The following is a 14,224-nucleotide window of genomic DNA, read 5'->3' as shown; positions in this document are numbered from 1 at the left end:
AGAATTCTGGCAGCTTTCACAGAGCTGAACTGCAAATAGTTGTGGTGGTGGGTTTTTTTGTTGGTTTTTTTGGGGTTGAGTTGTGTTTGGGTGTGTTGGGTGGGGTTTTTTTGTTTGTTTGGTTTTGTTTGGTTTTTTTTTTTTTAAACTGAAGTGTTGCCAGTCACTAAGTGTTACACATGTATTCAGAAACAAGTGCTTCAGATACCAGACTTTGCAGTCTGGAGTTTCATCTATGAGTTTCATCTGCTGTTATTGCAAGAGTTAAACACGATTTCAGAAATTACCTGAATTTCTAATATGGAGTAGTGGAAAAGCCTAATGTGAAACTTTACTTTTTAAAATTCTTTGGAAACAACAATGTCCTGAATCTCCTTTCCCGTTGCACCCCTTCCCCTTTCCCTGCTGTCATTAGTATTATTGCATTTCCTCTTCAGGAAGCCCATTTAAGTAATATCAGTGTTGTGATTAGAAGATAAATGTATTCTGCCCTTTTTTGTCAAAGTTTTTTGTCTCTTTTTTTCCAGTGTTTTTGGTGGAAAGATGTGCTGCAATGATGAAATTTATTTTTTACTCTAATAATTTAAATAAATGTCACAAATGACATTGTCAAGTTAACTGTTGTATCCTGCTCAGCCTACTTGCCATATGGAGGAGTTTAATTATTAAGAGTAGGAGTGATTTGCTTTGGGAGTTTTTAATTGAAAGATTAAATGAAGCTTACTCTGAGGCTGTCTCTTCAGGCATTTGAAGATTCTAATGACATGTTATGTAAGGATTTAAGATAAAAGCAACATGTTTGTTGCCTTTACTGTGAATAGGTGTTTTGAACGTCTGGTGAAATTCTTGAAAACACTTGCTTTTCAGTAGTTTCAATAATCCCTGCCATAGTTGACACTCAGATTTGTACTCTGGTCTTTAAAAATCATTGTTCTCTTACAGGTTTTTTTTTTTTTTTGCCTTGAAAAGACTCATACTGAATTGATGAAGAAACTGTAATATATTGAAGTATTGTGTAAAACTAAAGCACAAAAGAAATGTCAGGAAATAGAGATCCTAGTTAGATGAAGATGCATTTGGCGGGGGGGTTGGGGATATTGTGGCCACCTGGTTTGGCTCTGGAAAATGCAAAGAAATCCTACTTCTGTCATCATGACTTGCTGAAACATAGTTATTTTAAGCTGAGAGTATGTACTTAGGAAGCTGATGCTTGTGTATAGTGTTTGCCTTTTCTGTGAGGTTTCCCTTTATCCCAGATGGCTTCTTAGGAATGAGGAATCATAAAACTAGCAGAACACGGTACAGTCCTCAATTCATCAGAAAAAGGCAGTCACAGAAACACTGCGGGCTTCTGTAGGGCTGCCATACGTTAGCGTAAAAAAGGGCTTTTCCTTCTTGGTGAATGCTGAACATCCTCACAGAACCAAAATGATGCGCAGTAGTAGCCAGTCTCTCCAAACAACTCCCAACTGTTAAGTTGCTCTGAGTGAACCAATGGGGGAATTTAAAGGCATTTACATTTGAAATTTGGAGGTGTGTATTTAGTTCCAAGTACCTCTGAAAATCATAAAGGTTTTGTGTCCCTGTATTCTTAAAAAGGCTCTTTGAGACATCGAAAAGACGTAAGGACTCAGGTGCTTTGGAGGCCAGATTAGAACTTGCAATCACCATGCGAAGGTCCCTCTGTCACAGCCTTTGGCACAGTCACAGCTTTTATGCTCCAGTGTCCATATTTAAAAGGGTGTGTGTGAGAGAACTGCAGGATTATTAGCTATTTGTTGGTCCGTCAGCCCTTTTCATTCTGTTTTCATTCTGAAGTCTGCTATGCTCACAACAGTTTAGGGAAAAGTAAATACAGGGTAGAAGACAGACTGTGGGATGCGTATACCCTTTTGCTTTGGAACCGTTTCTGATGGTGTATTCCTAAAGTAAATTTTAAGGGCTTTGCTGGCATGGATGCTTCAAGATATGGGTGTAATTAATTTTCCTTACTGGCTTGTGTTGACTGTCACTTTGTAAGTTTAACTCCTGTTGCTTTCAGGAAATGGGATGGAAAAGCTGTGATTCTAAAGGTTAGGAGAATTTTGAACTGAAGTTTTTTCGTGTAGTCTCGCTTTATTTTAGCCTCACTGAAAAAGAGAGAAGAGAAAAAACTAAAAAAAAAACCAAAACCCACTAAAAAAAAAAAAAAAAGGAAGGGAAAGGCGGGGGAAGCGCAAAGTGTTACTTTCCCCTTATCTGTAAATACAAAGTTTCCTATATACCGGGCTGGATAACTGTACTCGGTTCATTATCAAACAGTCTCCTGTACGACTGGTCTGTACCCACGGCTTTGCGCAGCTCCCTGGACTGGGGAAGACAACTTTCTCCTCTTGTCTCAGAGCTAGGCGGCAATTGCTGAGCTACTAAAGGCAGGAGGAAGGTTTGGTTCAAAAGCCTCTGCCAAGTTTGTTGAGCCATAAATTTGACTTTTAATTTTTTTTTAGTAACAAATTCCCTCCTTATCACGACCAGAAGTTCTGAAACTTCCTCCCTTCTGAGCAGCATTAAAAACTGGGCTGTAAAATAACTCCTGCCCAGAGTGACATATGGTGTGCTTGTATGCCTCTTGTCTGCCTCATTTAAAGCATATCTCTTGTTTGCTTTGCTAATTCTTCTGTGCTGTTTGTTAAAGGAAGGGTCAAATTCTAAGCTCTCGCGTTCACTCACTGCGTGAACTTGGTATAATATCTGTGCTTTTTCCTGTGATGATGATTTTGGACTTAAGTGCATTTATGGCAACACACCAGACTAGGACAGAGAAATTGGTCCACACGTGAAATGAGGTTGGTCCTTAAAGTACAGTAGAAGGTTTGGAATCCCAGACACCTTCAATAGGGTGGATTCAAAGTGCGAAAATACATTATGAACTAGTCTTACAATTTGCTGGGGGGCCTCAGGCCTGTATTTACGGTGCTTGCTGTATCTTGAGACTTTTCCTCTTGGCTTTTATCTTAATTAACTGGATATTTGAGAAGTTTCTAACCATACTTCATCTAGTATTAAATTGACTTGTTTCTGCTGTGCAAGTGAGGCAAAATACTGCATTTTAGAATCTCCTGCGGAGCTGCAGGTGGTTAAAATATCCATCAGCTGTTTTTTTGGATTTGGTAGGGCTTCGTAGGTATGCTTGTGAAATGCTTTTCACTTATTCTTTAGGTTGTGGCTTTGTGATTTGTTTGTGTTTTGAGATTGTTTTCTGAAGAAGGGGATGACAAGTGGGAATATTTAATTTTACCATATGTAGATAAGCTTGAAGGTAAATCTGGATTCTGTTTAGCATGGGTTAATTTTTGTTACAGTTGATGTGGTCCTACTCCATGTTTCTCAGTCCCAAAAGGAGCAATTTGAACTCTATCGTCTCTTAAGAGGGAGATCAAGTGTTCCTGGAGCCAGTGCATGGGACGTTTGAAGCACAAGCAGCCTGTTTACTTCTCTCAAGAAGAGCCATAGCTCTTTAAAGTGCCCTCATGCTTAAATAACCAAAAAAAGGCATATTTAAGATAAGTACTCTGATTAAGAAACTGATCAACCTCAGTGTTGAGAAAATGTACTCTGAGAAAACATTTTTGATTTGAAAAGCCGGGCTTTCAGCTGAACAAAATGGAAAAGCATTTGAATGCTCACAAACTGTGAAAACTATTTATCTGACATTTTCTTCTATGTAAGAATAGAACTAATTACAAATTAAACAAGTTGGGTGTGTTTGAGGGACTTTGTTTATCTGTTCTGACAGTTACGCTTTCTTCTAACTTAAAACATAGTATAGATCTAATCTTGCAATACAAAGATGGTTCTTTGGACATATGATCGTATTTAAGTAGTGTCATATTCCTTGTTCATGGCTATTGGAATTTAATTATTAGCAGAACTTTGAGGTGATTCGTTGCTATTGCAAGAGAAGCCTTTCTACACCACCAAGCACTCTGTCTTACAGGGATAAGTCCTTAAACCCCTCAATGATAGTAATTTTTTCATTGCAAGACAAAAATGTAAAGGCTGCATATTGTGCAAATTACACCTTTTCTAATGAAACAAAGGTGGACAAATAAAATAATTTTTTAAAAAATGTAAAAAAAAATTACTCAGTTTCACTTTTTTCTAAGAAAGTTGCATTACGAAGCTGAAAACTGGTTGGCCTGGTTTAACATTTAGTAACTTGTCTTTCTGATTTATATGAAGTAGTTCTAAATACAGCGTCTCTGTTCTGGGGCAATGTCAGTGAGGTGTTTGGTTTTTTTGGTGGGTGTTTTGGTTTTGTTTTTTTTTTAATTGATACATGGGCACAGATAACAGGTAACTGTTAACTTCTGTATAATAAAACTGGTGTATAAAGTAAGAATGCATTGACTCATGTCTAGCTGTAGGGATCAGTCCTGTTAATATGTGTTTGAGATTCTAGCTATGCCATGGTTGCTGCCTTTGTACTTCTGCTTTGTAGCCTTTTGCAAGCTGAGTCTTATCAGCATATAAGACAATAAATTTTTCTGTGCGAACTCTTGATCCTATCTGTTTCTATATGTGCTTTCTTTTAATTACTTATATAAATGAGCCTTTAATAAATTCTGTAGTAACAAGAAAGCTTAATCCTTTGACAGACTAGAAGAAGCAAAAATTACTTATACGCTGCCTCAATTTGTATTTGCATTGATATGATTAAAGTGGAGCATACCAGTTCACGAGGCTAGTCAGTGCATTTTTATAATGGCTATTACAGTGGGAATTCACTATCTTATTAAAGCTGAACTTTCAAAAAATTATTTCTGTATCCTTTTCCACCTTCTGTTCTTTGGTATTTGATACATCGGAATTAATGAAATGGTTAACTGTTAGTTAATGCCAAGGTCTGTGAAAGACCAGTCTTTAATGATGGTTGATCAGCATGCATTGTAGAATTTTGGAGCATTTGGCATGTGCCTTGTGGAAGGGAAAGAACAGAGATATAACAATCTGACATAGTGGAAGGAGAGCCATCAGATGAGTACCAATCATGAGCCTTTGCTAACGAATGCAAACGAAAATGTGCTATTTTTGACCTGGTACCCTGCTCCACAGTGAGTGCTGGTTTTGATCACGAGCATACAGGACTGAGATATCATGTATTGTTATCAGTTGAATTTTCTTTGTAATGTGCTTTCTCCTCTTGCAGTCTTCCTTGAATATTTTGCATTCAGTAGTACTATCTACTTTGAATTTGATCTGCAGTGTGGTTACCATCCCTTTGTTACCTGTTTATGACGATAGAATCATAGAATGCTTTGGGTTGGAAGGGGGTCACCTAGCCCAACCCCCCTGCAGGGAGCAGGGACAGCTTTAACCAGATCAGGTTGCTCAGAGCCCTGTCCAACCTGACCTTGAACATTTCTAGGGATGGGGCCTCCACTGCCTCTCTGGGTAACCTGTTCCAGTGCTCCACCACCCTCACTGTAAAAAATTTCTTCCTTATATCCAGTCTAAATCTATTCTTCTTTAGTTTAAATCTGTTATTCCTTGTCCTGTCACAACAGGTCTTGCTAAAAAGATTGTCCCCATCCTTCCTGTAGGGCCCCTTTAAGTACTGAAAGGAATTTTGAGAGAAGAAAAGAAAATACACAAAGCAAAGAGTTATGCTTATCACTGAGGAGGACATGATAATTCTTTTTCTTTTCCTCCACTGCTCTCTGTTTAGCCTAGGCTTTCAGAAAGGAGGTTGGAAAACGCAGTGACTTTATTTGCTATTGCAGTGATGTATTACTAAGGGTGGATAATAGAAGAGGTGGAGATAGCAGTTACAGGGATGGGAAAAAAAAAAATAATCCAAGAGTCAAAATATTCTAGCCTATTCTTTGGACTTCCTTCCTGGATAAAAATAATTGATTTCCACCACCTCCCCCCTGCCCGCTCCCCATCCCCCCAACACACACACACACACACACACACACACACACACTTTTTTGGAAAGAATTATTATCTTACACCTGAATTTGACATCTATGACCTGGTGGCTATGTGCAGTGACGTACATGTACGCATACAGAAATTTAAGCCCTTTCTCTTGCTTGGGAGCTTTATATTCTAGAGTGGCAGTAGCTAATATTTGTTTTGTTTTTTCCCCCCTCACTTTAGATCCCTGCAGTTCACTCAGCCCACCATGCTTTACTGAGGAGGACCGATTCAGCCTAGAAGCTCTCCGCATGATCCATAAGCAAATGGATGATGACAAAGATGGTGGTATTGAAGTAGATGAAAGTGATGAGGTAGGAGTAAAAAGCCTTCACTTGTGCGTACATGAGGTCTGCCTTTTTTCCCCTCTTTTATATAGCTGCTTTTCATGTTCCAGCACTTGAGTAGTTGTTGCTGTTTTTCTTAATTCGGCCCTTCCCACAGCCAAATGTGGAAGGAAAGTCTAATTTCTAGAACTGTTTGAACAGAATATTATTGTCCATTGCCTAAAGGAAAGTTTTATATGACTATGAATAAAAGCTGTTATTTTTGTGATTAGTGTAAGAGGCAGGCAAATGGTGTTGGTTTAGCTTGCAGCATGGTAACTAGGAGTTGATGCGATCTGCCACCTGCTATTTTAAGTTTCTTTGCTCTAAGGTTTTCTTGCTTAAGGCATTGCTGGGCTTTCCTGTTTACCTTAGATCTGTTCCAGGTACTTCATGGTGCAAAATGATACCTGTTACAGACAGCAGTCTAGAGAGCTTTCTTATGTGTTTTTGCTTATGTTTTACAGGCAAGTAGTGAGCACCTCCTGCTGAAGGTTAATGGTAGATTAAGTCCTATGAACTAAGGAAGGTTATTCAGAGCTGTCTGAAGTTTTTTGTGATTGTGCTCAGACAAATTTGGTAGGCAGGCTCCTGATAAAGGACTTGCCCTTGCACTTACTCAACTTTACCATTGGGATTCTCAAAATTACTGGGTAGGAATGGAAATATCCATGTACTTTCATTGTTCTTGCTTCTGCTTTCTGGCAGTTGTCAGGTACAGGCTTGAGAAAGGAAGGGGAGTGAAGATGTCCCCTCTCCTCCTGTCCCCTAAAAATGAGGGTATTGCCATGTAGTTCTGAAGCCTATTCTCCCAGGAGGTGAATGGGAGAAAAAATTTAGCCCTGATTTCTCTTCCCTTTTTTGTAACATCTCAGGGAAGATTGTTCTCCCTGAATGAATTAAGTTGTGAATGATCATTGTCAAGTTTAATGCGATGCTACTTACTTTTCTGTGTGACTATGTACAAACAGCATCAACAGTGATTGACGCTTGGTTGATACGAGTTTTCTGGAGGAGTACAGTACAATGGAGAGAATGATCCAGAATAAAATAATGTACTTTTTAACTTTGGAGGGGGGAAAAAAAAAATCTGCTCTGTACCTTAGGGAGTGTCACAGTGAGGTAGGTCAGGCACTGGAAATAGTCTAGCTCTGTTATCACAGAATGTTTGGTTATTGTCATTAACGTTTGGGACAGGCACAATCCAGTCTGCAAACTGAAACATTAGTGATGGAATGTGAGCTTTCTGAGGAGCTTCAGCATCGTGTGATTCTCCTAACTTGTACTGTATTGGTTACAGATGAAATTTAAGAAAGTTAAAAGAAAATATTGAAATATTTATACATTGGAAACTTTTTATTAGTATTTAAAAGATCTGTCCTGGTTTCCAGTGGACCATCTTTATATCTGACCTGAAGTTTCTTCCTGTTCCAGAAGAATGTAGAGATAAATCCAAGCAACAGAACCTACTCTTCAAAGCTGTTAAAATGACTGAAATTAAAACAGTTCACAAGGGGTACTGTTACAGCTGGGGTAATGAGAGATGAGTGAAAGCATGTATTTAAACTACTCACTGTGCGTAAAATGAGATGACTGAAATGTAGCCCTTTTTTCTGCTAGTTCATTTTTAATTATTGAAGAAGTATTAAATAAAAAATCAAAATGAGCTTTTTGTGTACATATAGTTTCCATGCAAATCAGTGGTGAATATGTATTTGCATAGAATGTTTTCTTCTAAGACATTAAAAGCAAACCCGAAATTAATGAGAAATGCAATTTAATTGCAAGTTCAATTAGTAATCTATATGTTCTTGTTGTAGCGCTCCTACTGGTTCTTTAACATAATCTTAAAAGATATGACATTTTAACAACGTAGTCACATAGCTACCCGATTACAGTAGGTCTGAATACATACTAAATATGTCCTAATGTATGCTATTTCAAAACCAGATTTTTTTTTTTCTGTCACAGTGGGTAATGCTGCTTACTTTGGTTAAGAATGAGGACTGATAATTAAAAAAAGCTTTGTTAGAAGTAAAGCTTGCATGAAATACAGGGATTTTACTTAACAATGGGGTAAAGGATTTCCTGTTTCTTGCTGCATGGTTTTTGCTTGCAAGACTCCTGGAAGAGCAGTATATTGAGTATGTTGATTAGATATTCATCGGCTTTTTATTTGGCAGGAAAAGTGTGGCAATGTACAATAACCTTCTGTTTTACCAGTACTAAAACAGTGTTACAAATTAGAAGTGTATATTTACACCAAAGAAGGAAGTTCTTGTAAATAAGTTACTTTGAGAGGGAAAGGTAACAAGAGCTAAAGATGTTGAACTATTTATTTTAACTATTTTAATTTGCTAATCCAGTTGAGAACTCCCAACAATGATTCCAGACACTTTATCTTCACACTATTATTTTTCCTAATGTTCCTCATGCCCTGTTTTATGCTGTAGTTTTGTTTTTCCTCTGTAAAATGAAGTCTCACGTAAAGTCATTATGTAGAGGATATAAGAAAACTTGAACTTTAGTAAGAAACTTTTTATTTCCTCAAAAATTGTCTGATGCTGGAAGCCTTTTTGATCTGCCTTGTGTGGACTGGAAAGAAGCTTGTATTTGATCTTGATGAAATTAATGTGGGGAAACTTGATCTGAGGAATTTGTTGAAGTCTTCTAAGGAAGGTAGAGGGGATCTAGTCTGAGCATGGACTGGTTAGATTTCCCCCCCTCCCCCTGCCCCGTATTCTTTGGTCTGTTAATTAAGTTAGACTAGGTGGTATAACTTAAGACATTTATAAAGATGAAAAACCTTTAACTTGTAAATTCACTAGAATATGGTTTTCTAATTATAGTTATTACAAAATATTTGGAAAAAAGACCTTTCGTCATAGCTACTCATATGTTTGAATTTTTTTTTTTTTTTTTACATTCAGGATTCACATAACTTGCTAATACTTGCCCTGAATTTTCAATGTAGAATTATGTATTTCAAAACAAGAAGCGTAACATAAGGAAAAAAAAATGGTTTGGATAATAAATTTATGTTGTACTTTAAAGTAGAGTATGCTTTACTGTGCAGTTACTAATGTCTGTACAGTAGGCTATCACAGTGTGAAAACCAGAGTATGGTACAGCAGAGAAGAGAAAAAAAGGAAGGATGTGGAAAAAGACTATACTTACTGTTAGGGCAGGCTAACATGACTTTCTCTATCAAATCTAGCTCCTGCTATTATTGCTTTCTTATTAACATACAAAAGATTGCAATTGTTTAAACTGGTTTAAAGAGGTAGGCTGTAAAAGGGTAAGTGAAAGGGAGAATGCATTACTAACTGAGGTTTTAGTCATGTGTTGTGGGAGGCTATCTGCCTCAGGAAGCATCTGTTGCACCACGTGTACATGATTTGTTTTAATGATGAAGAGGCACAAGCAGTAAGACAGACTTATCATATGTTCACTATTTACATAGGTTTTTCCTGTTTCCAAATAGCCTCTATATGTACATCCTACATCAAGTAATTTCCTCAAGGAATCTCTCTGTAGGAATAGCATAAGTTGATGTTTTTGAAATATTAATATCTTACTGTGTGTCTAATGTCACACAAAGCTAATGGTATGAAATTACAGATTTGCATGGGATCTTTGAATAGATCACTTAGTATCTTGATATTTTGTTTGAGTTTTTTTATGAGTGCACTTGCATAATTACTTAACAAAAAACCCCAACCCAACAAACACAAAACCACCAAAAAAAAAAAAAATAGTCATCAAAAACCACTGTGCGGAAAGGAAGAGACTGCAGTATTGGAAGCGTGAATGAGAGAAGAGAATGGCTTTTAACTTTATGGTCAAAGAAGTTGGAACCTCAGGGATGTTATGCAGAAATGCCTGACTTAAAGTGTTGTCTGGAGGCAAGAATCAAAAAGAATCTAGCTTTAGTGGCCTAAACCAGGGAGGATGATTGTCTCTATACAGCGACTAAAGCAGAAAAAGTAGCTAGTGTGATCTGATCAGGAATAATGATAGTAATATAGCAGTTTGGCTGTAGTAAGTTTGACAGGGGCAGAATATTTGACAGCTCAAGAGCTTCCTTTGAAGCGACCATTTCTGAATGGATGGGCTCTGTGAAGCTATTGTTTGAGGGCTTGAGGTCATATTTGCATCCAATATGCAAATAATCCAAGAGAGGTGGAACGAACATAATGTCTTGAGAGAGTATGCTGGGTTTTTTTGAGAGGAGATGAAGAGGTGGAGTCTAAAAAAGGAAAAAAGTCAAAGGAAGAATCCAGAAGGAAATAAAAATGGAGAAGATACAGAGGTCAAGTGTAAACAACTCTGTTAAAAATAATTCATGTATAGAACTGGCGTGAGTTCAGAATCATATGCTTCGCTATACCCTCCCTTTAGTGCTAATATGTGATTACAGGTTTTATAATGAAGGAGAACCAGTTCGTGGTCTTACTACTTATTTTTGTTATGTAATTAATTAGCTAGTCATATTCTTGGTCGTTTATGCTTTCTTTTAGCTATTAAAATGGTACATGCATCTATACACCACAATTTATTTTACAAGCTTGCTGAATTAAAATATTATGCATTAGTATTACTCTTTTAGGAGAATCTGGAGAAATAAAATTTAATGTGTAACTTTTCAACATGAAATTATTTTCTGAATTACTGCTGAAATAGAGATGACTATTCAATTTGTGTAAAGATGAGTTGGTGAAAGAAGTCTGTGGAGATATCTCTGTTCTTTAATTCATTAAGAGATACAAAAAAATGAATGATACATGATTTACTAGCTTGGACCAGAGACCTGTTCATTTCAATAATCTGTTCTGGACAGTAGTGAGCACTAAATACTTCAGGCAAAATTGCAAGAAATTCCATGAGAGGAAATCCTGAAGAACCAGATGTCAAGATAGTGTGGTGCTCCCATTTTAACTATCTATTATTTGGTTATTAGGAGCATGAAGTGTGGGGTGAAAAAACACTTTCAGAGTACAATGTTAAACTCAGGATGGCTCTAAGGGAATAGCCCTGCTGTATTCTTGAACAAAAGCAAATTTATGTGCAGAATTTCCCCTTCCTTTTGATTGTTACATCTTGGAGGGACTGAAGATTTAGCAGAAGATTGGGGGGAGGCGGTGTACAGCTATGTATGGAACATGTTAAAATAATGGATGACATAATTCAAAAGCTTGATCTCCCTTTGTGGCACCTCGTTAAACTTCAGGAGCCCACCCCAGGTGTTACAATTTCATCTGGGAGAGGTTCTGCTCTAGACTGAGCTCTTGCTTGATTTTGTTGTCTGCAAATACACACTCAGCAATATGTTAAATGTCCTTAGTATTCTGGTTTCATCCTTATCATTTATATAATAAAGGTCTTTAAACTGGTGTTCATATTTGTGTAAACTAGTTTATACTTCAGTGTCAGCAGGTCAGGCAAAATTGTGTGGTACAGAAATACCTGCTGCAGTGGTTCAGAAACTGAAAACACTGTAACTGTTTTGCATAATACTGGGATGCCTCCTGAGTGTGTTTTACATCTCGCTGTGCAAGAACATTTTGATCTTTCAAACGGGGATAGCAAACCTTTTTCCCCAAAGCTATTGGGTTACTTTGATTCTGTAAGTTTGTGGTAGGTCTGTTAACAGAGGTCTTTTTTGCATGAAATTTTATCATTCAACTGCTAATGTATTTGTCCCCAGGCAGAGTGTCTTTTAGCCTCCTGGATTTTTGTAAGCAACTCTGAGCATGTCTACACAGCCTGGTTTCTGGGTTTTTTTTTTTTGTTGTTTTAGTTTTTTTTTTTTTTTTTTTTTTCAGAGCAGGACAGGTAGGAGCCAGGTCTTGTCTGAAAACGTTATGACTGTGTTAGTCTATGGCTGTGCCTGTGCAAAGAAGTCCTGTAGAGAGGCAGCATGTGTTATCATGGGTACAGCTGCACTGAAACCTGTTCCAATGTGATTTGGATCAGACCTACCTCATGCCTCGCCTCCTTGGAGGTACTTAAGCTAATATGTAGCTGTCTGCACCTGTCTATGTAGCACTGCAGGCATTTAGTCCTGCTACAGCAAAATACCCTCGTGGAAATTGTAACTTTGCTTTGAAGAGATTGCAAAGTTTGCTTTGCAGTAGAATAGCTACAGTTTTGTTTTGAGCTGCAATAATCTTTTTTTCAATAGATTTTGTAGATTACTTAAGATACACTTGATAACACTTTCACAGCTATGTCCTACATTTTTCTAGTAATGTTTCTATTATGCTTAAATACATTTTCTCGTTTTAGTGTGTAATGTCTTTAGAAGCCATTTCTATAGGGTAGGCAGTTGCGAACACTGTCATACCTGACTCATAGTATTTTGCCTTTTAAACGTACACTTGCCATGATACCTTAGTCAATAAATGTGACATTGCAATAGCTGCAACGAGTCTGGTAACAGTAGATGGGAGGGAGTGTACTAAAAGGCTGTCTGACAGTGACCGGCTGTATCTGAACGTAGGATTATATGAAAACTGAAGTTGTAACTTTTGCAGGTTTTCTGTTGAAGGAATAAAACTGAGGGAAGTAACACTGTTTAAGGAATAGATGCTCAAGGAAGGCAGTAATACTTAGCCAGGAGATGTTACTAATTACTCTTAAAATAAACTTGTCAGAGGGTCTATTTTAAGGTGGTGAAACTGAAAATCATAAACTTGAGCCTTCACCCAGAACAAAACATAAACATAGCTTATGAGTACTTCCTTCTGCAGTTAGTGAGTGTGGTTAATTTTACTTTTCACTGGTGTTTGCAAAAGTATGCAATTACTCATTTGCTCCTCAAGGAGCAAGCATCTCTTGCAACTTCCATATTTTAACATATTGTAACTTTTTGTACCGTTGCATGTGGCTTTAGTCTGCAAGTGCTCTTTCCATATCAAACTGGTATTGGATTTTGGTGTGTCTTTTTTCCTCTTTTGGAAGGGTCAGAAATTTTTTTTTTTTTTGGTGGTTCTTGCTTCAGGTTAGTTTTTGGTTATGAGTTGACTGGATTTTGGTGAATGTTAACGGTACTAAATGCTTTCTGAAGAGGAAGGAAGGTTGTGGCGTACCTGACCTTGTAACTCTTTTCCAGGGCTCCACAAGTCCTGTCCCCTCCAGGAAGGAGACAGCTTCCTTTCCACCTTTTACACTGCTGAACCTTGGGCTTTGGGGTGTGAATCTTTGTAGAGGCGCAGTTGTTATGGTACCTTTGGGATCAAAACTCCAGTTTCAAGTCTGGGTGTGGTGGTTTTTTTTTTTACACCCTACTTGTTTTTGAAATAACTACTTTGACAAATGATTTGTTTTGTTTCACACAGAGTTTTAAGGTAACATCTGCTGCTTTCTTGGTTTCAACTTCGTAGTCTTAAAAGGCCTTCTCCCTCTTGAGTAGTTATGTTGGCTAAGATAATCCTTAGATGTTTTTTGTTAGAGCTTATTCTTTTAACCTCCCTATTTAGAGTTATTTTTCTAACCTTTTCTTTGTATACTTAATGACCAGGGTAACAGAAGAGAGATTAGCCGCCATGACAAGGAACAGAAAAATCCTCTCTTTTTACCAGAGTTGTTCTGTTTTTATGGCTTTCTTCAATTTAGGACACAGTTCCTTTTCTTAAAGGAGAACATCCATATTAGGGCAGTTTTGAAACGAAGATCTTTTAAACAAAAGAAAGATGTTTAGTGTTATATATCTCTTCACTAGTAAATGCATTCATTCTTTGAAACATGATGGCCTCTTTCTAGCTATGCACACTGTAACTTTAGCTGTAACTGTGGCCATCCAGTGTCAGAGAAAGTCATTTGAGGAAGTTGTGGTTATTCTCACAAGATCTGGGAGCAATATGGGTAGGACTGAACAGACGAGGGGCTCTTTTCTTGAAGAAATTCTCATAAATGCATAATCTCTCCTTCTGAGG

The 14,224-nt window shown here is 37.5% G+C and overlaps 1 protein-coding gene across 2 annotated transcripts in view; it reads left to right on the top strand.

Annotated features, from left to right (window-relative positions):
* STIM2 (stromal interaction molecule 2) overlaps positions 1–14,224 on the top strand; it is a 70,120-nt gene that overhangs the window by 33,993 nt on the left and 21,903 nt on the right. The window contains exon 2 of one of the 2 annotated variants that reach the window (XM_075708770.1): positions 6,145–6,275. In XM_075708770.1, coding sequence (XP_075564885.1) covers positions 6,213–6,275 — 63 coding nt within the window. In that variant the 5' untranslated portion in view covers positions 6,145–6,212. Of the gene's footprint in view, positions 1–6,144; positions 6,276–14,224 lie in introns of those variants that run through there. The other variant, XM_075708769.1, reaches the window with a different exon arrangement.

This window comes from Pelecanus crispus, chromosome 4 (assembly GCF_030463565.1).
Source record: "Pelecanus crispus isolate bPelCri1 chromosome 4, bPelCri1.pri, whole genome shotgun sequence".
Taxonomy (NCBI): Eukaryota; Metazoa; Chordata; class Aves; order Pelecaniformes; family Pelecanidae; genus Pelecanus; species Pelecanus crispus.
This window is presented reverse-complemented; position numbering and strand designations above follow the sequence as displayed.